Source organism: Mus caroli, unplaced genomic scaffold (assembly GCF_978045245.1).
Source record: "Mus caroli unplaced genomic scaffold, Mus_caroli_1 scaffold_1, whole genome shotgun sequence".
NCBI lineage: Eukaryota > Metazoa > Chordata > Mammalia > Rodentia > Muridae > Mus > Mus caroli.
In genome coordinates this window covers 186,629,260-186,651,694 of record NW_028227256.1, presented here as the reverse complement: position 1 = coordinate 186,651,694, position 22,435 = coordinate 186,629,260, and the positions used below count along the sequence as shown (strand labels likewise).

At 42.4% G+C, this 22,435-nt stretch overlaps 1 protein-coding gene across 1 annotated transcript in view; it reads right to left on the bottom strand.

The window, feature by feature from the left end:
* The window catches only part of Ush2a (usherin), a 680,823-nt gene that overhangs the window by 127,965 nt on the left and 530,423 nt on the right, over window positions 1-22,435 (bottom strand). The window contains exons 51-54 of the mRNA XM_085835345.1: window positions 18,339-18,543; window positions 10,452-10,649; window positions 9,585-9,739; window positions 6,138-6,336 (exon numbers count right to left, since the gene is read on the bottom strand). Of these exons, the coding sequence (XP_085691471.1) occupies window positions 6,138-6,336; window positions 9,585-9,739; window positions 10,452-10,649; window positions 18,339-18,543 (757 nt within the window). The remainder of the gene's footprint in view (window positions 1-6,137; window positions 6,337-9,584; window positions 9,740-10,451; window positions 10,650-18,338; window positions 18,544-22,435) is intronic.

Genomic DNA, 22,435 nt, shown 5'->3' with positions numbered 1-22,435 from the left:
CATTTTCACAGGTCCGACACTCACGGGTCAGGGTCAGGGGTTGCATCATGCGTGGGGAATGATTACCATGTCAGTACATGTGACTGCAGGGCAGAAGCTACTGGTGGCTTGGAGGACATGGTCATAGTCCTAGTTTTCTTTGGGTCTGTGTCTGTAAAAGAGGTTGCCTGTCTGTGCGGTTCAATGTCAGGGTGGTTGGAAGGTGTGGGTGGCCTTGCTCAGAGGCCCTGGCTTCTTTCTGAGCCTGACTCTTCAGCTATTCAACTGTTCCGCTCTTGCTATCTAGAAATCCTCAATAGCTTTTGAACAGGGAAGCCTGAAGTTTTACTTTGTAACAGGTCTTGCAGAATGTATAACCTGTCCTGCCTTACTCAGATGTTTTTGAGAGTGGGACTTTTATCTACAATGAAAACAGATAGAGGCCTTTATGTGTTATAGTTTTCTATCCAATATTTACTCATTCAAGAAAGTTCTGGGCGCTGTCCTGAGTACTTGCTTGGAAGGTAGGCATGGTAGGCCCTTCTACAAGCCCAGCGGTGAGGAGGTGATCCGGGAGGATCAGAAGTCTAAGGCTATCTGTGGTCATGCAGCAATTTTGAGTCTGACTTGGGCTGCATACATGAGAATCTTTATTAAAAAAGAATATTCTTAACATGTGAATTACTGTGAACAGAGGACAATCAGGTAACAAGAAGCTCTTGTCTCTGTCCTTATAAAGATTACCTACTAGTTAAGGCATAAACAAAAAATGTTATTTATTTGATTGTTCCCCCTCCTCCCTGTTGTGTGTGTGCATCTGTATGTATTCATGCACATATATGTGTCCATGCACATGTATATGCATATGTATGTGCATGCATGTGTGTATGTGTACATCCATGTGTGTGTATTCATGCATGTATGTTGTATGTGTATGTGTGTATGTGTTTATATGTGTGTATTTGTGCATGTGTGTGTTTTCATGCACATATATGTGTGTATGTGTGTGTACGTACATCCATGTGTGTGTATTTGTGCATGTGCATGTGTGTGTGTGTGTATTCATGCACATGTGTGTGTGTGTGTGTGTGTATATGTGTGGTCAAAGGACAACTCGAGTGTGAGTCATCACCTTTAACTTTGTTTGAGGCCAGGTCTCTTGCAGTTCACTGCTACTCAGCACCAGCCTAGTTGGTATTGGATTTCCAAGCCTTCTTCATTCTCTCCCCCATCTTGCTGGATACAGGAGCACTGGGGTTACAGATATATGCTACCATGCCCAGGTTTATGTGCGTCCTGGGGATTCGAACTTAGGCCCTTATGCTTGTAAGGCAAGTGCTTTATCCTCTGAGCCATCTCTGGGCCTGCTAAAACATAAATACCCTGAGAGCAAAGATAGTTTGCCACCACACAAAGGAGTTATCTAAAGCTATCTAGACTCTTCACAAAGATGTCCCACTTTTTGTCATACAGATGCCCAAACTACATTTTCTCTCCCTCAAAAAAATGGTGTGTATAAGACTTGTTTCAGCATAATGTTAATAGTCGTCTTCCTGTTGTAAACTGATTATCTAGGGTTTGTATTATCTAGCACAAAAGGCTTTCAACAACCTGAAACTGATGGGAGAAGGCATATTGACTCCTGCTCCCTACTTAATGGCTGGGTGTGTCTTCTGACTGCCTGGCAATAATTAGCAGCCCATAAGTTAGCCATTTGGCAACAGTTTCCCCAGACACATGGGCCCTCTCAGACCCACTGCTAAACAAGATGTGATCCATTCGTTCACTCTTCTCTGGACTCAGCCACGAGGTAAACTTACTTTCCCCTCTATTCCTAAGACACAGGCAGCCTACAAGCGCCATAGCTGCCACCCAAGTGTTGTGTGTAGGACAGAACAGTGGATGAATTTAGTCACAAAGGATCTGGGGAGGTCTCTATTGACAAGCTACCATGTGCTGTTTGCATTAGTGAATATGAGCTGGGGGGAACTGCTATCTCCTGAGTCCCCTGGGGTTTGGTGTGTGGAGATAGCAGACAATGCCTCCAGTTTACTTAAAGCATTGATAACACCTCTAAATAATTAACTTCGGACTTCCTGTCTTCAATTACTTAATGTTTTTTTTTTTTTTTTAAAAACATCTTGAGAGGATTATAAGCAATTTATGGGTTTCGCGTGCTGAGGGCCTTCGCCACTATTCCCACAAAGCATTTATAAGCTCATGTTTCCGAGGCTTTGAGGTAATTAAAAGTAAGCACGGAGACAACATGGCTGTGGTGAGGTGCTGGCAGTCCTTCCTGCCATCCTCAGGACCATGATCCTTCAGGCTCCAGGAAGGCTAGCGCTACAACTTCATTAGAGCCCTGTTGCTGAAGGAATACCAGGTTTTGGAAATGAAGACAAATTGGAATGTTTATTTATTTCAGGCATCTTAGACAGCCTTTCAGCAAACATCCATGCCAGGCTGGGAAGTAAATTCTAATCTTTTCCTCCATTCCATGAACTCAGTAAAATACCCATTGCATCATAAAATAGATGCTTTTGGTCAGTCAGCTTACCACGGACCTGGCGCTCCGTGGCAGAGAAAGCACATCGCACCGTGAAGATCCTGGGTTGAGAGATGCTCGAGACTCACATCACTCCTACTCCACAGGAACTGCACGTAGCAAGCTTTGAACTCCCTCTCTTTAGGACTTTACTGCCCAGGTGAAAGTTAAGGCAGACAATGGACCAGATGACTCTGGAGACTCTCATAGCGACCCACCACTGGTCCAACTGTGGAGAAGAACTGACTGTGGGGGTCCAACCCTATTAGACACATCTCCACTCAGTACCACATGAACCCTCCACTCAACGATAGGGCAAATTGTAAAAGTGGGAGAGAAAGACTGTAAGAGTCAGATCACCAGAATGTCAGTCTGCTGTGAGACAGTGTCTTCTACACACACCGAAGAATCTGTACCCATAAAAGTTCAACAATCTGGCCACCTAAGCAGGACCTGCACAGTGAAAACCCCAACTGACCATCTCCTGACTTCCCAGTGTGGATGGGGGAAATCTCACAAGGCCCAAGCCCTAGATGAGGAGCTGCAGGCAATGAATGGTTATGGAGAGACAGAAAATCAGATTTCCTTAGGGAGGACCCTCCTGATAGGTTATCCAGGTAGTCAGCCCCAAACACATACATGTCTGAGCAACAGTGAATGAGTTCAGCAGGTGGTATTAATACATACGCATGTGTACACACATATATGTAAGAATAGTAACTAAAGACAAATATGGGAGGAGCTTGGGGAGATGGGAGGTACTGCAGTAGGCAGAGAGAAGGTATAAATGAGGCAAATATAAGACCCATGTAGGAAAAAAAACTCAAAAAATAGTAAAAGAAATATAAAATAGGTCCTCTCAAGAATTACTTCTACTTTATGATTTTTGTAAAGGTTTAACTTATATAGGAAAACTTTATAATCCTGATTCTAACACAAGGACCTCTGGCACTACTGTGAGTGTATAAATTCCTCTTTGACATGAAAATATTGATTGGGAATGGCAGTGAAAGGAAAGATCAGAGGAGCAAAGGGATTTAAAGAGAGGACTTTGCAATTATTTTATAATTAATGAGGCCATCCATCCCATGGCTTTGTACATTATAATTGAATTTGGTTTGCTGGCATCTCAGAGTCAGTCTCTGATGCAAACCAATAGAGTTGGCAGCAATTCATGGCCAGGGGACCTGAGAAGATAGAGACTGCTGGACCACTGTTCTTCAGTTTTGCCTCTCAGTTTATTGTGAAACTAATATCAGCCAGTACATGGCTTTAGGTGGCTTTAGCTGATTTTAAGGGATGAATAACTCAGATTCAGTTACAACACTCCAGGTCCTTCAATTGCCAGCTCTGCATTCTGTGCTGATCCATGCCATCATACCTTTACCTGGCAGCCTTCCCTCTGGCAAGGGCATCTTAGAGGCCACAGTGCTAATTAACTGACTTGTTAATTGTTCTCTGTGAGAAGAGAGTGTGTATAGAGTCTGCCAGTGCCTGTGTTTGTGGAGGTCAGAGGTCAACATCAAGTGTCTTCCTCGATTGCTCTCTACTTTATTTTGGGTCTTTCACTAAACCTGGTGCTGACTGATTTGGCTACATTGGTTGGTCAGTGAGCTTCAGGAATCCTCCTGTCTCCCTGCTCACTCCCCAAGCCAGTGCTAGGATTACACATACACGCCACCTCAGCAACTGGCTGTTTTCTTTTTAATGTCAATACTTGCACGGTGGTACCTTCATCCTCTGGGCCATCTCCCCAACCCTCACAATCTTATTTAAAAAGTCTTATGTATTATCAAGACAATAACCATTGGGTAGCAGTAGGCACACATGTATATATGTATGTGTGTGCATACACATGTGTGCATACAAGCACTCGTGCACACACACACACACACACACACACACACACACACACCATTCTGTTTCCTTTACAGACTGGTAAATGCTGTAAATGCTCTGAGTGGGTGAGTTTTGTTCATCTTTTAAGCACGGATGCTACAAACTTCCCTTAGTTATAGGGAAGTGGGGAGGAGCAAATGCGCCAGAATGCAATCATTCCTTTTATCACACAAAACAATACTCTAGTTCTGTACTTGTGCTTATTTTACTTCAAGTGAAATAAGAAGTAAGAAACCAGCGAGAGCACTGAGCTGATGAAATCGAAATGGTTCCCTTCCCATGCTATCTCAAGGTCAGCTCTCGATCTCCAGATGTGGAGTAAGATGTGCAGGCATGCAGGCACATGCTAATGTCTTCCTAGGACCCACGGGGCCTCTGTAAAAAAACACCGGAGATGCTGGTCGGTCAAGGCTTGCTTAGATGGCAGAAAATCATGGAACTTTTGAACAAAGTGCCATGCATGGAGTGACTTTTCCGTGGGTGCGGCATACATTTTGGCTCCTGAAAGTGCAGGCATATCTTTCTAGACACTTCTGTGCTTTACTGAAAGTTTTGTTATCTGTTCAGCGAATGCTTTTTGAGAGCACAGAGCTGAGCAGAAAGAGGTCATTGCTTTGGGAAGTCTTAGAAAGATGTGGAGAAATTGTGACAGTTTGGAAAAATCCCGGTCTCAGGAGGTCAACTTCGAGGTGTGTTTATACTGACTCAGTGAATCCCAAGAGTAAACTAGATAACTTTGTCCCCAAAAGTGTCCCCCCCCCAATAAAACAGAGCTAAGAATCAGCTCTGCCCTTGTAGGCTTGAGACAAGAACTGAATCAGTGCACGCCAGTGTTCAGATAGTGTTTGTGATCTTTTAGCTCATCTGTCCCCTTCCTTCCCTCCCCACCCAATTCACTCAGCTCCCATTGGCCTGCTAGCCATGAATTTAGGCATGAACAGTGCAGCCCCTAACAGACAGGTCAGGTCCCCGCCCTCCCGCAGCCTACATTTGCCAGTGAGGAAGGCAAAAGAAAAAAAAAAAAAAAAAAGACAAAAGCCAAGTATTAAACTACCAGGTGGTATGAAGTCGATGATTAAATTAAACAAGGCGATAAGAAAATACATTTTTCTCTTCAAATGAAATATCCAAGCTACCCACATTAATAGCTATTATGATCACCAGGAGGGTTGAGCTAACATTTTGCTTCAGCAATGCACTATTGTAGTAATGATGACAATATTATACATAGTCAGAAATAATACAATTGCTACTAATTAACAGAAGTGATAACGACAAGAAGTTCCGAGCAGGAACTGTCAATGAGTGAATGCTAGGCACCCCTCTATGGGCTAGCTTTCTTCTACCTCCTCGCCCTTACTTGGCTGCCCGAGCGTCACTATCTGTGACTATGTCCCTGAGGAATGAAAATTCATCATACTGTTTGTTAAAAAAAAAAAAAAAAGACAAAATAAAAGTTAATCCTGACACAAGCCCCCTCTCGACACACTGCTTATCAAAGCCAAATGTAAATTATTTCTGAAGTTCTCTGCTGCCATGGCTTATTGCTGCCAGTGTGGGCTCTTCGATTAGCATGGATAAGTGGGACCTGACCATATGTCAAGAGAATGTGTCCTTTCAGAGTGACCTCATATATCAAACGCACACCCCTGGGAGGCTTGCCCCAACCCCACTGCAATGACAGCCTCCTCCAGTAGATTTCCCGTTTTGTCACCTGTAACCGTATGCTGCCTCCTGTCACTTGTGTCCGTGTAGATGAGCCCTTTCCCATCCAGCCAGAGCTGGTACGCTTTAATGGCATCTTTCATTTTCTCGGGGACACTCCAGCTGAGGTGTAGAGTCTCTGAGCTCTGGGCTGTGATGTTTGGTGGTGAGACATTCTCCGGGATTCTTTGGGCGGTGGCAGCGACTACCTGTGAGCGAGGAAATTAAAGGGCCATTTATTGCCATTGTCCACAGAGGAGGAATCCTGATCAATGAAAATGTCGCTTTTGTTTTAGAGCCTTGCTGTCTGGCTGGCATATCATTAGCAAAGGCTAGGTGAAGCAGTCCCTCCCCACTTTCCATTCCTTCCCTTTCATCCTATTTAAACAATGAAATCTGACCTTGAATACATTATATAAGTCTCCAACTACTATTTATCACAACAGGTCCGACAACAATTTTGAAGGCAGAGTGCAGCTCTCAGTTTAAACAAGTGCGACCCGCCTGGCAGACTGTCTTCCTGGAGAACTGTCTTCCATATGGCCCATCAGTGTCTTTGCATTTTAACAGCCTGATTTCGTAAAGTTAAGCATCAGTAAATATGGAGCAAAAGCTATGTCTAAACTTGCTTGCACAGAGCAGACTTTCAGCGGCATAAAGGGCAGACTTCCCTGTATTCTTCCTGAGAGGACTGCATGCTATCTACACCAGTGTTCTAGAAAGAGAACCAAACCCAGTGAGAAGAAAAAAAGTCAGCCATTGTTGAGTCAATGGTGTCAAAGTATGGATCAAAAAAAAAAATGGATGTCAAAATATGTTTACTCAGAACCAACAGCGCTTGTGGTTGGGGATATGTTTTCCCCCAGGATGAACCTGATTTCATGTTTTAACCAATTGTTCTGGCATCTGGTAGACCCAGGGCCTCTTATGCACAAATACAGAATTGTTCAAGGACCGTTCAGACCATAACTTTCATTGAGCCAATCAGCTGCCATCTGTCTGCATAGTGGTAGGCTCGGTTCTCTCCGTGGCTCTGTTGAACAAAACTGTCCAAGTGTGTGGTGGTGTGTGAGTCAGATTCAGAGTGTTGTGTGGCTCTTGCAGAGCCCACTCTCCTGAAGTTTTAACCTGACAAAGAGCTTTAGAGCCATTCTGTTGGCCAGGGTGTCTCCAGGCTGCTCCCTACAAAGCCGGCCTCTGTGAGATGGCACTTGGTTATTTTGCCCGCATAACTCTTTGTTTCTTCTTAGTCTCATTTTTTGGAGTTTCCTTTCTTATTCGTTCTGAGGCAGTCTCTGTCGTTCACCACAAGGTGCTCTGCTTCTGCTTCTCCCTAGTGCCTTTGATGATCACATCTAAACCTACTGCTGTAACTTCCCGCACAGATCTCCCTAGCAAGCCCATGTCCTGGTCTAGCAGGCAGCATTTTTTCATTTACAATGACAAACGATATCTGCCTCTACCTCCCTGCTATCTGCTCTTTCTCTTAAATAGTTTTGAGAAGCTTGAAGATAATCTTATTGTTTTAACGTCTTTGTTTCTGCCTGGGCCACAGCAACCGCACCTACAAATAGCTGAAGCCACATACCTTAAAAATAAATGTACCACTTTCCTTTCTTCTTTTCTTGGCATCCAACCCTTGACATTGTGATGTGTCATTGCCATCTACCAAGTTTGTGCTTGAGAAACACAGACAAAAAATGCCACAATACTTCATAATGCTATAAGCAGTTCCTAGTTTAGTCTTGGGGCTCAGTCACAGCAACTCAGGGGTGTATATGAACATGAGATGTGGGCTGGACACAGTTGTGTCTTCTGTACAGAGTTCACATCAAATCCTGCTTACTGTGTCACCTGCATCCTGGGGACTGAGCCTGGGCTCTGTGCAAGCTAGGCAAGCACTACCAACTGACTACATTTCCAACCTCTTGTTCTGATCCCAGGAACATAAATCTGGGCCTTTATTATTCTGTAGTAAGGCTGCTGCTGAAGGCTGAGGTCACTTATCTACACAGAACATACGTACACAGTTCATGCATTGGTTTTTCTAAAGTTTGATGACATGATGATGAGAGGCCAAAGCTTTTAAGTTCAGACTCCAATCTAGAGAACCCGACCTAAGTTAAACTAACAGGCTGATACCTAACATTAGTTTCCAAGTTGCCCCCCCTCCCCCAAACAATATGGGAGCCTAGCTCCAGTCTCTAGGCTAATCCCCAACAAGAACAGCATCTCCAGGTTACACCCTCAACAAGACCAGCATCTCCAGGTCATTCCCCCAAGAAATCTGCACCCCAGGTTACAAGCCCACCCCCTGCCTAATGACCACCAACGCAGAGGGGAGTAAAAGTTAAGTTTATGATATAACTCCCAGCACCAGCCAATTATATTACAGGCCGTAGTAGCTTTCCAATTAGATGCTTGCACACGTACTTCCTGCTTGCTGCTTACTATAAAGCAGATAGACATTCAGGGTTCTTCTCTCCACCAAAACTGTCCTGCACCACAGAGGTGCATTGCGGGGAGGGTGCAAGCCAACTCAGATAGACTAAAGGCCCTGCAGTGAGTGGCATCAAATTGGCTCCTGTCTGTTTTCTTGGGGATTGCTAACATTCCTCCCCCTGCCCCCTGCACTACAATATTATAAACTGATGAGTAGTTTTGGACCTTTTTACAGCTTTGTAGAATTCTACTGTCATATTCCATTTCCTGCCACTATAACAAGGTGCCTGTGACTGAGAAGCATCTGAAGAGCTTTCTGTTTCTGCCTCAAAGTTCTGGAATCTGGGAAGTGTAAGACTGGAGGGCCACATGGGGAGTGGGGCATACCGTTGGGAAATAAAAAGATCCATGGGCATGTGTAAAAGCAATAGAATTGGAGAGGTGGCCTCAGAATAACCTGCATTATGGGGGCTCATCTAGTCCTGTGAATGCAATGACACAATCTGTTGCCTGAGAAAGGAGATTATTATCCCTGTGCCAGGGTGGAACCATTGTCACAAAGTACCTTTCAGAGCTGCCACTACACTTGATGCTAGTTCTTGGTTTCTTCTCACACCATATGAACTCTGTGGACTTAGGATGTAAAGACCTGGCACCAAGTGAACATTATTGGGCATCAGCTGATTACTTGCATCGACACCAACCCTCATCGTGAGACCAGCTGGGGAATTATCACGGCAACTGCCCAGAGATAATTACTGGGAACGGGCTGTGAAAGAGTCACTGACGATTAAGAGTTTACTGGTCTTAAAAAAAAGCACTGATATATGGTTAAGTCTCTGTCAGAATCTCTCCTTTCAGATATAAGCATCAACACCCAATGACACACACTCTCCTCAGTACCACTCTGAAGGAGACATGGTTTTCTGGCTTTGGACAAATCATACCCAAGATGTTCATTCACACAGCCCTGGCCCTGGACCCTTCTTCCCATGGTTAGGTGAGCTCTTCTCACCTTGCAACTGACAGCACAGCCAGCAGCTGTGCAAGCCTTCAGCTGGTATGAGTATTCCTGGAGTGGCTGAATTCCCTGCGTGTCCGTGAAGCTCAGTGCTGTTCCCTGAAAGCGCTCCCTTCCGTCTCGAAAAAGAATATAGTGAATGATAGGACCTGGAAGGCAGAACAGTGATGCTGTGTGTCATGCCATTTCAAATGTCAAACAACATGTATGCCATAGAACTTTCCCAATTACATTTCTTTATGCGCATGCATATGTGTATGTATATCTGTACACGCATTGGTATGGAGGTTGGAGGTCAGAGGTCAGAGGACAACTTTATGGAGTCATTTCTCTCCTACCATGCAGGTCCCAGGGATCAAACTCAGGTAGTTAGGCATGGTAGAGAATGTCCTCTAACTACTGAGCTGTCTCAACAGCTCTGTCATAGAATTGTTAAGGAAATGGGGTACTGTAGCATTTTAAAATGTAACATGTTTTTTTATTTATTTGTTTGTTTGATCAAGTAGTTTTCAGTTATACTACCAGAGGGAAGAGGAATGGCTGAACAGAGTTATTTATGTTTATCTCTGTTTGTGTCTAAAAGGATTTATTTTCAACAATAGGACAATTTTGATTTAAAATATAATCTGCTTATTTGAGAGCAACTCTGGTGGGTGCAATGGTCTGGGAGGTTTTGAGTCATTATTTTTAGCATTGTTATTTATTTAGTCTCAAAACGATGAGCAATGAGCAGACACAGGGGTTTTCTTTTATCAGTAAACGTTTCCCACCAATTGGAGGCATGTCAATGTGCAGTACACTCATTTCCCAACGGTAGGAATGTACAAGGCTGGTAATTCGACTTTTGAAGCAGCTCAATACCATTTGACTGCATGGGCTCTTTCCACTGTAAGAAAATAACGTCTTCATGATTGCCGGTCCTGGCCCATCTAGGGGCCTTGACTCCTTCAGGCACATCTTCTCTTGTGCTGGCTCTCACGGATTGGCTGAATCCTCGCCCATAGCTGTTCCATGCAGAAACTCTATATTCATACACAGTGCTTGGCTTGAGGTCTCTATCTGCAAGACAAAAATCGGACTCTGAGGGCTTTTCTTTCTTCCTTTCTCTCTCTCTCTCTCTCTCTCTCTCTCTCTCTCTCTCTCTCTCTCTCTCTTTCTTTCTTTCTAACTATCATACTAAAAATTAAAGTCAAACCACCTTGTAGTTTTTATTTCTTTGTTTCTCTTTCTCTCTGTGTGTGTTTATGAGTGTGTGTGTGTGTGTGTGTGTATGTGTGTTCTGGTGCTTACAGAGGCCAGAAGATATCATTGTATCCCCTGGACCTGGAGTTATAGAAAGGTGTGTGCACCCCTCCCCCATTTTGGGTACTGGGAAATGAATTCTGGTCCTTCATGAAAACATTACAGACTCTTACTTCTAATCCCTTAAAATCTAGATCTCTAAACATTTAAAACTAATGCTTAATACTCTTATTCCTTTGTGCATAAATAAAAATCTAATTTATTTTATAAAGCATGAAAAAAAATGAAGTGTTAAGTAGATGTGGAGATGGTAGTCACACAGCAAGGAATTCATTGTTTCTGAAGAGAGAAGTATTTATAAAGAAACAACTGAGAGGCTGGAGGGAGAAGTCAGACTGTGTAGGGCTTGTTGTATAAGCATGAGCTCCACACCCAGGATACATGGTAAAAGCTATACTCAGCAGTGTTGGAATCCTAGCATGGGCGGGGGGAGGTGGGGCAGGGTAGAGACAAGTGGATCCCAGAGCACTCAACCAGTGGGAGAACCTATCTCAAAAGTAAGACAGGAGTCAGAAGGACAGGTGAGTGTGTCCCTGCCAGCTGAACTGTTCTACTCCCTAGACTAGGTTCCCAAAGACACATTCCATAGCCTCTCTACTCCCACCTTACCAGCCATCCTTCAGAGGGTCCCTATGCTCAATTTTACTAGACTCCAGTTACTCAGGTGCAGGTCATACCCATCAGAAGAACATAGACCTCCACCCTACCCCCACTGCACCACAGGCCAAGCTGTTTGCCAGAAATCAAGTCCCTAACCTGGTCACAAACTTCCTAGTGGATGATCATTCAAGCAGGCCACCAGAAATCCAGGCCACAAAGACCAGAAGACCAAAGAGGAAACAGAAACCAAGGAACAGAATACCTATTCAACAAAGACAACCTTAGAAGTCAGCATCTAGAACTTTAATCATCCAGACCCAATGCATAAATGCCAGGGTCAGAACACAATCAACAGCAGATCCGGAATATGGCACCACTGGAGACAGAAAGACATGAAGATTTTAATGCAGCTGAAACGTAAGAAAATGACCTTAAAACCAACTTTATGATGATGATAGAGATCATTGAAAAAGAAATGAGGGGTTCCTTAAAAAAAAATCAAGGAAAAGATGAATAAAAAATTGGGCAAAATCAATAAACCCCTTAAAGAATGCCATGCGATCCAACAAATAAACAAGCAAGTAAACAGATGAAGTCAACTGTCCAAGACACGAAAATAGAAATGGAAGCAATAAAGAAAACACAAACTGAAGAAATTCTGGAAATGGGAAAATCTAGGTAAGGGAACAGGAACTTCAGACTCAAGCATTACCAACAAAATACAAGAAATGGAAGATAGAATCTCAGGGGTTGAAAATATGGTAGAAAAATTAGATTCATTGGTCAAAGAAAATGCTGAATATAAGAAAATTCTAACACAAAACATCCAGAAAATCTAGGATACTGTGAAAAGACTAAACCTAAGAATATTAGGAATATAAGGAAAAGAATCCAAGCTCAAGATCCCAGAAAATATATTTAAGAAAATCATAGAAGAAAAATTCCCTAACCTAAAGAAGGACATGCCCATAAAGATAAAAGAAGCTTAAAGAACATCTAATAAAGTGGACCAGAAAAGAAAGTCCCCATTCTAAAGAATTATCACAAACACTAAACACACAGAATAAAGAAAGAATATTAAAAGCTGCAAGGGAAAGAGGCCAAGTAACATATAAAGGCAGACCACTTAGAATTACACCTGACTTCTCAATCACAATCCTAAAATCCAGAAGGTCCTGGATAGATGCCTTGAAGACTCTTAAGAGACCACAGGTGCCAGTCTAGACTACTATTCTCAGCAAGACTTTCAATGAATGCAGATGGAGAAAGTAATATATTTCATGACAAAGTCAAATTTAAATAATATCTACTACATATCCAACCTTACAGAAAATTATAGAAGGAAACTCAACTCCAAAGAAACTAACTACACCAATGAAAGCATAGGCCATAAATAGCCGCACACCAGCAAAACCTAAAGAGGGGAGACACACATGCACCACCACGACCTCCACCACCAACTACAACAAAATAACATAAAGAACTAACACTCATTGGTTATTGATATCACTCAATATCAGTGGACTCAATTCTCCCATAAAAAGATACAGGCTAACAGAATGGATATAAAACCAGGATCCACCCTTTTGCATACAAGAAACACACCTCAACATCAAAGATAGACATTATCTCAGAGTAAGAGGTTGGAAAAAGATTTTCCAGGCAAATGGATTCAAGAAACAAGTTGGTGTAGCTCTTCTAATATCTAACAAAATTGACTTTAAACCAAAATTAATCAAAAGACATGGAGAAAGAAATTTCATACGCATCAAAGGAAAAATCCAGATCACATTTCAATTCTTTTTTTTCTTAATATTTTTTATTACATATTTTCCTCATTTACATTTCCAATGCTATCCCAAAAAGTCCCTCATACCCTCCGCCCCACTTCCCTACCCACCCATTCCCATTTTTTTGGCCTTGGCGGTTAATATCTATGCCCTGAATGCAAGGGCAGCCACTAAAGCTTAAATCACACATTGAGCCTTACACATTAATAGTGGAAGACCTCAACACCCCACTCTCACCAGTGGACATGTCATCCAGACAGAAACTAAATGGAGAAATAATGGAGCTAGCAGAGAGTATGAGTCAAAGGGAACTATCAAATATCTCCAGGACATTTCACCCAAACACTCAAACACACACACACACACACACACACACACACACACACGCACAGAAATCCTTCTTCACAGCATCTTATGGAACATTCTCAAAAACTGACCACATACTTGGTCACAAAGCAAGTCTCAACTGATACAAGAAAATTGAAATAATGGACTGTATCATGTCAGATCACCGTGGATTAAAGCTGGACTTCAACAACAGAATCAACAGAAAGCCTACAGACTCATGGAAACTGAACAACTCTATTCTATGATCACTGGATCAAGGAAGAAATAAAAACAGACTTCCTAGAATTCAATTAAAATTAATGCACAACATACCCAAACATATGGGACACAGTGAAAACGATTTAAGAGTAAAGCTAATAGCACTTAAGTGCCTTTAGAAGGAAGTTAGTGAGATCTCACACTACTTAGCTACTTAGCAGCATACCAGAAAGCTCTCAAACAAAAAGAAGCAAGCACACCCCAAAGGAGTAGATGGCAGGAGATAATCAAACTCAGGGCTGAATCAATAAAATAGAAATGAAGAGAGCAATACAGAGCGTCAATGAAAAGAAGAGTTGGTTCTTTGAGAAAATCAACAAGACAGACAAACCCTTATCCAAACTAAGTAAAAAGCAAAGAGAGAATATCCAAACCAACAAAATCAGAAATGAAAAGGAAACGTAACAAGAGACACAGAAGAAATCCAAAGAATCTCCAGGTTACACTTCAAAAACCTGTGCTACACAAAATTGGAAAATCTGAAATAAATGGAAATTTTTTTTTTTTTGGTTTTTTCGAAAATTTTCTGGATAGATACCACTTAACAAAGTAAAATAAAGATCAACTAAAGATTTTAAATATATCAGTAACCCCTAAGGAAATAAATGTCTACTAACAGAAAAAAGCCCAGGGTCAGATGGCTTTAGCATAGAATTTAACCAGACTTTCAAAGAAGACATAATATCAATACTCCTCAAATTATCCCACAAAATAAAAACAGAAGCAACATTGTCAAATTCATTTTATGAGGCCACAGTCATCCTGATACACCAAGATTCAATAAAGACAGAGAATTACACACAAACCCTGTTACTGTAATCCACGGTATAAACAAAGTGAAGGAAGAAAACCCCATGGTCATTCCATTAGATGTCAACACAGCCTTTGACAAAAATCCAACACCCCGAAGAAAACCCCATGGTCATTCCATTAGATGTCAATACAGCCTTTGACAAAAATCCAACACCCCGAAGAAAACCCCATGATCATTCCATTAGATGTCAACACAGCCTTTGACAAAAATCCAACACCCCTCCATGATAAAAACCTTGGCGAGAGCAGAGATGCACGAGACATAACTAAACCCAATAAAGGCAATTCACAGCAAGCCTATAGCCAACATCAAATTAAATGGAGAGAAACTCAAAGCAATTCCACTAAAACTAGGAATAAGACAAGGCTGTCTTCCCTATCCATATCTATTTAGTATAGCAGCTGGCATTCTTGCTGGAACAATAAGACAACTAAAGGAGATCAAGAGGCTACAAGTTGGAATGGAGTCAAAGTATTGCTATTTGCAGATGACATGTTATTATATGTAAGTGACCCCCAAAATTTACCAGGGAACTCCTACAGCTTATAAACCCCTTTAACTAAGTGGCTAGATATAGATAAACTAAAAAAAAAAAAAAGTAGCCCTCCTATATAGAAATGACAAATGGCGGAGGAAGAAATCAGGTAAACAGTCTTCCCAACAGTCACAGATAATATAGAGTACCTATGGGTAGCTCCAAGCAAGCACGTGAAAGACCTGTGTAATAACAAGTTCAAATCTTTGAAGAAGGAAGTTAAAAAAGATATCAGAAGACATAAAAATCTTCCATGCTCATGGGTTGGTAGGATTAACACAGTAAAAAATGACCATCCTACCAAAAGCAATCTATAGGTTTTTTGCAATATTCATCATCAAAATTCCAACACAATTCTTTACAGACTTTGAAAGAATAATACTCAGCTTCATATGAAAAAAATAGCCCCATGATAGATAAAACAATCTTGTACAATAAGAGAACTTCTGAACGGTTTATCATTCCTGGTCTGAAGCTGTGCTATAGAGCTATAGTAACAAAAACTGCATGGCATTGGCATACAGACACATTGATCAATGGAATTCAATAGAATGGAATCCAAAGACCCAGACACAGATCCACACACCTATGGACATCTGATTTCTAATAAAGAAGCCAGAAATATACAATGGGAAAAAAGAAAGCATCTTCAACAAAACCTGATAGAAGAGAATGTAGGGAACAGCCTTGAGTGCATTGGCAAATGGAAGGGCTTCCTGAATGGAACAATAGCTCAGGCACCAAGATCAACAATTAACAAATTGGACCTCTTGATACTGAAAAGCTTCTGTAAAGGAAAGGACATTGTCAAGATGATAAAATGATAGCACACGGAATGGGAAGAGATTTTTACCAACTCCACATCTGACAGCATACACTGATGAATCCAGGCAATTAATGAATTCACTTAACGAAGGGATGGGCCTCCTGACAGATTATCAAATCCTAGTTTTGAGCCCTAAATGCATACAGTGCACAGCAAATGGACTCATCAGACACTTAACAATTTTCGTGACTATGTAAAGGACAATCATAAACTCAAAGTCAGCTCAGGCTATGTCGCAAGTTCAAGGCCAGCCTTGGCAATTTAGTGAAACTGTTTCAAAACTAACAGATGAGAGCTGGCTGGGGACACAGCTCCATGGGAAAGCGCCTGTTAAGACTGGGAAGATGGGGGCTCTACCATAGTACTGCTACAAATAAGAAAGCTTGTTTCTCATGTTCAATTTATAGCATTTTCTAGAGGGGAAAGCAATCTGGAGTGTAGGTTTTAAAAGCCCTTATGCCACATCAGCAGCACATCTATTTATCTCGGAAGAAGGCTCCTGCAAGTATGCTTGGAGAGCCCTTCAAAATCTTGACTTGATTGCAGGTGGCAGATAAAAGCAGGGCCCTCTCTGGGATGGAAACCCAGTCATTTAAGAATGAGGATCCACGAGTGTGATATTTAACTGACAGTGGGAGATTGGAAGACTGGTCAGACTGTGGTCTATTTTGAAGCCTTTCCTAATGTCATTTTGTTTATATTTCATTTATTAAGTAAATTTTGTTTATGAGTCATGTGTTAAATCCTAACATATCATTTATAAGAACATCTCAGGCTAGTGGGAAAGATGGGGTAAGTGTCTACAGCAAGTGGGTGGTCTTTGTAAGCCAGATGCTGCAGGGACAGAGGGGGCTCATGGCTGACCAGGGAAGCCTGGACCAAGCAGAGCAGGGTGATGAAGGGCAGCTGAAGGGAAGCATCACTTGAGAGAGGTGCCAAGTGCTCTGGGGGAAGCCCCTTGCCCACATGAAGCATGGAGATTTCATGCTTCAGTGTGCATGGTGTGTGGGCTGTCTGCTTCCCACAGCAAGCTCCTTTTCCAGGTCTGACCCTTCATTCCCTCACCTCCTATGATCACACTAGATGAGTGCCTTGGGAGTACGCAGGGAGTGCTGACTACCTAGCATGGCACTGGGAGTAAACGCCAGTTGGTTATACTTTACCCTGGCTCCTCCTTCCCTATGTCAGCTTTCTAGTCTGGCATCCCACCCAGAACTTTCCATTCCTGAAATTTGACATGCTCGCTGCCTGTGGTTAAGCGAGGCCTTGTTCTTGTTCATGTCGATTACAGCATTGCTCTGTCTATTTAACTACAGTGTGTGTGAATTATGTAACGTAAACAGACTTTCTCTGGCTCAATGTGTAGCACACACATCCTTTTTGCTCAAAAAAAACCCAAGCATATTCTGTAAGGACTTTGGTAAATATTAGAATAATAAAACTGTAGTAAAGAGCAGAGCAAATTTAGAAATAATCTTCAACTCTACAGAGCTTCTCCTCCAGCTCAGCTAGTGCTGAGTGCTAAGTACTTCTACTTAGACTAATCCAGAAGTGCAAAATGGTAGTTAGAAGTTACTATCTCAGTTGCTGTGAAGGTTAGTGTTCTGAGGTTGACCCACCATCTTGGGGACAGTCCCACTCTGGAGTGATCTCCTTCCTCAGAGCAATGCTCCTGGGTCTCACGGTAGCCTACAGGCTTCTCCACTCTTCCTGCCTCCAAGCAAGGCAGCATCCACTCACTGCTCTCACTGAAGTTTGCCTTATAACTTTGAGAATGGAAATTAATTCATCAATATGTGGAATATTTCAGAAAGGCACAAATAGCTTATTAATTTCTTGTGCTTTATTCCTTTTTCAAAAAAATTTAATTTAAAATAGCATTTATCCGGGCAGGCGAGATGGCTCAGTGGTTAAGAGCGCCGACTGCTCTTCCAAAGGTCCAGAGTTCAAATCCCAGCAATCACATGGTGGCTCACAACCATCCATAACGAAATCTGATGCCCTCTTCTGGAGTGTCTGAAGACAGCTACAGTGTACTTACATAAAAATAAATAAATAAAATAAAAAAAATAGCATTTATCCTTGCTTGACTTAAAATTTTAAATAACAGACTTTGAGTGCATCTAGATTATGTCACTGATTATTGTGCCACAAGTTGGCCTAAAAGTAAGATGGGCTGATTGACATGTAGGTGATTGTCAGAGAGAAATGGAGTCTGCACCAGCAGTGGCCTCTCACTAGGCTTACAGCATGGGCAGTGGGTGGCGTCCCTTACCTATGAAAGAGTGTGTGTTTACATCTCCAGAATGAACTATTTCCTCTGCTGCAGAACACAGTCCTTCTGCCGCTTTCTTCCCCGTGGGACTGAGAGGCCCTCTCATCACCGTGCAGATATGGGTGGTGGCGTTGAAGTCACACCGCCCACAGTATGCTGTGGCTTTCATCGTTGCTGGGCAGATAGTTGCACATACTCTGGTTTCCTGTTGGGAAAGGGTTAGGAGGGTTTGTGAACTTTCTTTAGCCATATAGAATGGAATTTTGTATCACTTAGTCAGATTATTTTACCCTTGTGATAAACAGTTTAAAACACCTAATAGAGAAGCAGCTGTATATTGGAAGGAGCAGAGACTCAGGAGGGATTACAATTTTAGTTTTGTGTCTATCTACTTCTGGGAATTTGAACATCATATCCGATCAAAGTGTCTTCTTCATGAGTGCATGAACTGGAAACTAAATTCACCAGGAAGTCTTGGTCTGTGAATCAAATGACCTGACACCTGAAATGGCCCTGAGCTCACAGGTCATTCATGACAAACAGGAACTGCAGGATTTGATGTGAACTTTGACATTTGCATGTGGAATTTAAAAAAAAAAGATGGGATTCTGAGAATCTGCGCTCCTGTGCTGTAAGAAAGGTTGACACTGGGCCTAGCAAGACGGTACAGTGCATAAATGCTTCTGGTGCCAAGTTGGAGACCTGAGTTCAATCCCCAGGTCCCATGTAGAAGAAGAAGAGAACCAACTCCACAAAGCTGTCCTCTGACTTCTCCATGGCACAAAGGTGTCCCTGACCCCAAGACACAAATAAATAAATGTAGCAAAAGTTTAAAAAGCCAAGCCAGATCCTCAATACGTAGTTTTGGACAGCTAAGTATTACATTTGTCATTATAATTATTTACCGTTGTTAATCTTCTCTCTGAGGGATTGCTAGTTTCTTTACACTTACTGACGAATGTTCTAATCTGAGGAAATAAAGGGTTTAATCACTGTAGATTATAGGAGCCATAGAGAGGGCAATAGTCATACAACACAGATCCACATTGCATTCCTGTATATAAGCAATAAATGGGTTTTAAACAGTTTTCATATTAAAATTTGATTTCTCTTCTCTCTTTCATGAAAGGGTAAATTATTCTCTCCAAGTTCATCAAAATAATATTTCTTGAGAGAAACCTGGCAGCAATTCCATTAAAAATGGGGAGAGTCAGTATGCATTCATCATCCTCTCTGTGTAAAGCCCATCCAAAGGACAGCAACGAGGAGCAGATTACACACAGGAAATAAAACAAGGAAGTCTAAGGAAACAGTCAAAGTTGGAAGGCAGCTGCCCAGAGTAGAGGCAGGAGCTGTGCTGGTCAGAGACACTTCTTCCTTCATCCCCAGGACCAGCTATGAAATCACCATTTTCCAAGCCCATGTGTATTAGCAGAGGCCTTCTAATTTGATTATGTGTATATGTGTGTATGTGTGTATATATATGTGTGTGTGTGTGTGTGTGTGTGTGTGTGTGTGTGTGTATGGCAGTGGGAAGAGTATCCAAGGACAACTCAGCTAAGAGTCTTTTATTTCCCTTCCCAGTGTGATGTTTGTGAGGTGTTAGGAGGTGACACTGCTTTCTAAGATGCTGCTTGGAAAAACACTGCCTAACTAATACTGGATGTGATATGAACATTTCTAAACAACCAACCAAACCAAACCAAACCAAACCAACCAACCAAACCAAGCCAACGAACCAAACCAAACCAAACCAACCAACCAAACCAAACCAAACCAACCAAGCCAAACCAAACCAAACCAACCAAGCCAAACCAAACCAAACCAAACCAAACCAAACCAAACCAAACCAAACCAACTAAACCAAACCTAACCTAACCAGCTAACCAAACCAAACCAATCAACCAACCAACCAACCAACCAAACCAACCAACCAAACCAAACCAAACCAAACCAAACCAAACCTAACCTAACCAGCTAACCAAACCAAACCAATCAACCAACCAACCAACCAACCAAACCAACCAAACAAACCAAAACAAACCAACCAAACCAAACCAAACCAAACCAAACCAAACCAAACCAACCAACCAAACCAAACCAAACCAAACCAAACCAACCAACCAAGCCAAACCAAACCAAATCAAACCAACCAAACCAAACCTAACCTAACCAGCTAACCAAACCAAACCAATCAACCAACCAACCAAACAAACCAACCAACAAACCAAACCAAACCAAACCTAACCTAACCAGCTAACCAAACCAAACCAATCAACCAACCAACCAACCAACCAACCAAACCAAACAAACAAACCAAAACAAACCAACCAAACCAAACCAAACCAAACCAAACCAAACCAAACCAACCAAACCAAACCAAAGAAAATCCAGCTGCTAAAAGGACAGATCTGAAGCATTTCTTCCACTCACAGAAACTTAAAAACAGAAAGAAACTGGTATTTTTGGAAAGTTACACATATACTAAATTGTCTGGTGATCGCTTTCTAATGTATACACATAAGTCATGCTATATACTACACACACATACACACACACACACAAACACACACACACAACAATTAACATGTAAACAAAGCTGAAAATCATATTCTTTGGAGTCATCACCTATATGAACTTTTTTACTCCAGTATAGTCTGTTTAAGCAACAAAACTCTAAATGTGTGGTTGGCTTAGTGGTTAGGCAGGATTGATAGAGAACAGGGGGGCATGTGTCTGGTAGCGGTCTCTGGTATGGCATGAAAAATTAGAAAACTTGCCCTGGATGGCTCCCTGGGTGGGTGGCTCCCTGGGTGGGTGGGCTCCGGGGGGGGGGGGTCCTAAGACAGGGTGTCATCACTCTGTGTGTGTGTGTGTGTGTGCTGCTACTGACCGCAGCTGGCAGTGCATGCCAGAATGAGACAAGCTGAGGAAGAGCCAGTGAGATAGAGAGGAGCAGAGAGGGCACACTGGAAGGACAGAGTCGGGACCCAAATTTAAAATAGCGAAAGGGAAAGGGGGAAGTAAAACTGCAGAGCTCTGAGCAGGAGCTCTCCTGTGGCTTCTTAGTCTCTGCGCAGCAGGCAGCTCGGCAAACCCACTCCCAACCTGGCCTAGACGCCTAGGACATGCGTTACCATTCTCAGTCACCACACCCAACTCCCTGGCAAACAAGCTCGCTGCCTGGTGACTACACAGCCATGCTTCCCATGGATAGACAGACCACGAATGACCATGCACAGCAAGTCCTCAGACAGCCTCTGATGAAGGAAGCAACTACAAAACCTTAAAGATGAATGAGCTTCTGGCAAGCAGAAGTAGAGCAAAGAAAAGAAGGGCCAAGGCTGTGCTAAATAAACAAATGATACCATTGAAAAATAAAGCAAACCAACAAAAATCGACCTTACCAATATCATCAAAATCATAAACATAGTCTCCCAAACCCCCCAAAGCCCCTTGAAATAAAATGGTTCTCATTTTTAAAAAAATTAATAGAAATGTCAAAACATAAATTGAAAGCAACACCTCATTGAGGTAGATAAGGAATTCATCAGTAGATGGGAAGAGCTGGAAGAAAATGTGGACAGATTAAAGGGGGGCAGGGCCAACTAAGAGGTGGGAACTAACACAAAAGTGACATAAATTGTTGAACCGGTGGTGAAAGTGCGTTCCCCAGAAGGAAGTAGTGAACTCCAGGGCAAGATGGTACCTTTCCCTTCATCATTTGAAAGCTGGGGATGCAGCCTACCGACAGAATAAATGCTTGTCTGTCATGTGCAAGGCAATGTTCTCCATCTCCAAGGCTTCAGAGACCACCAGACCTTCTGTGAATCATTGTAAGCCCACAGAGAGGCTCGTCCTCATGAAGTCAGATAAGGAGAACAGGTCTTACATGAGGAAACAGAGATGAGGGCTGCTGCTCAGCTCACTCTCTGCCCATCCCATAGAACAGTGCTGCCCACACCCCACACACACACCAAAATGAGTGTTTACATCTTCAGTCATTTCCTCTGGAAAACACACCCATAGACACACTCAGAGGTGTGAGTCTCAGGAATTCTAATTCACAGGGGGTTGACAGTTGCGATGAAGCATCA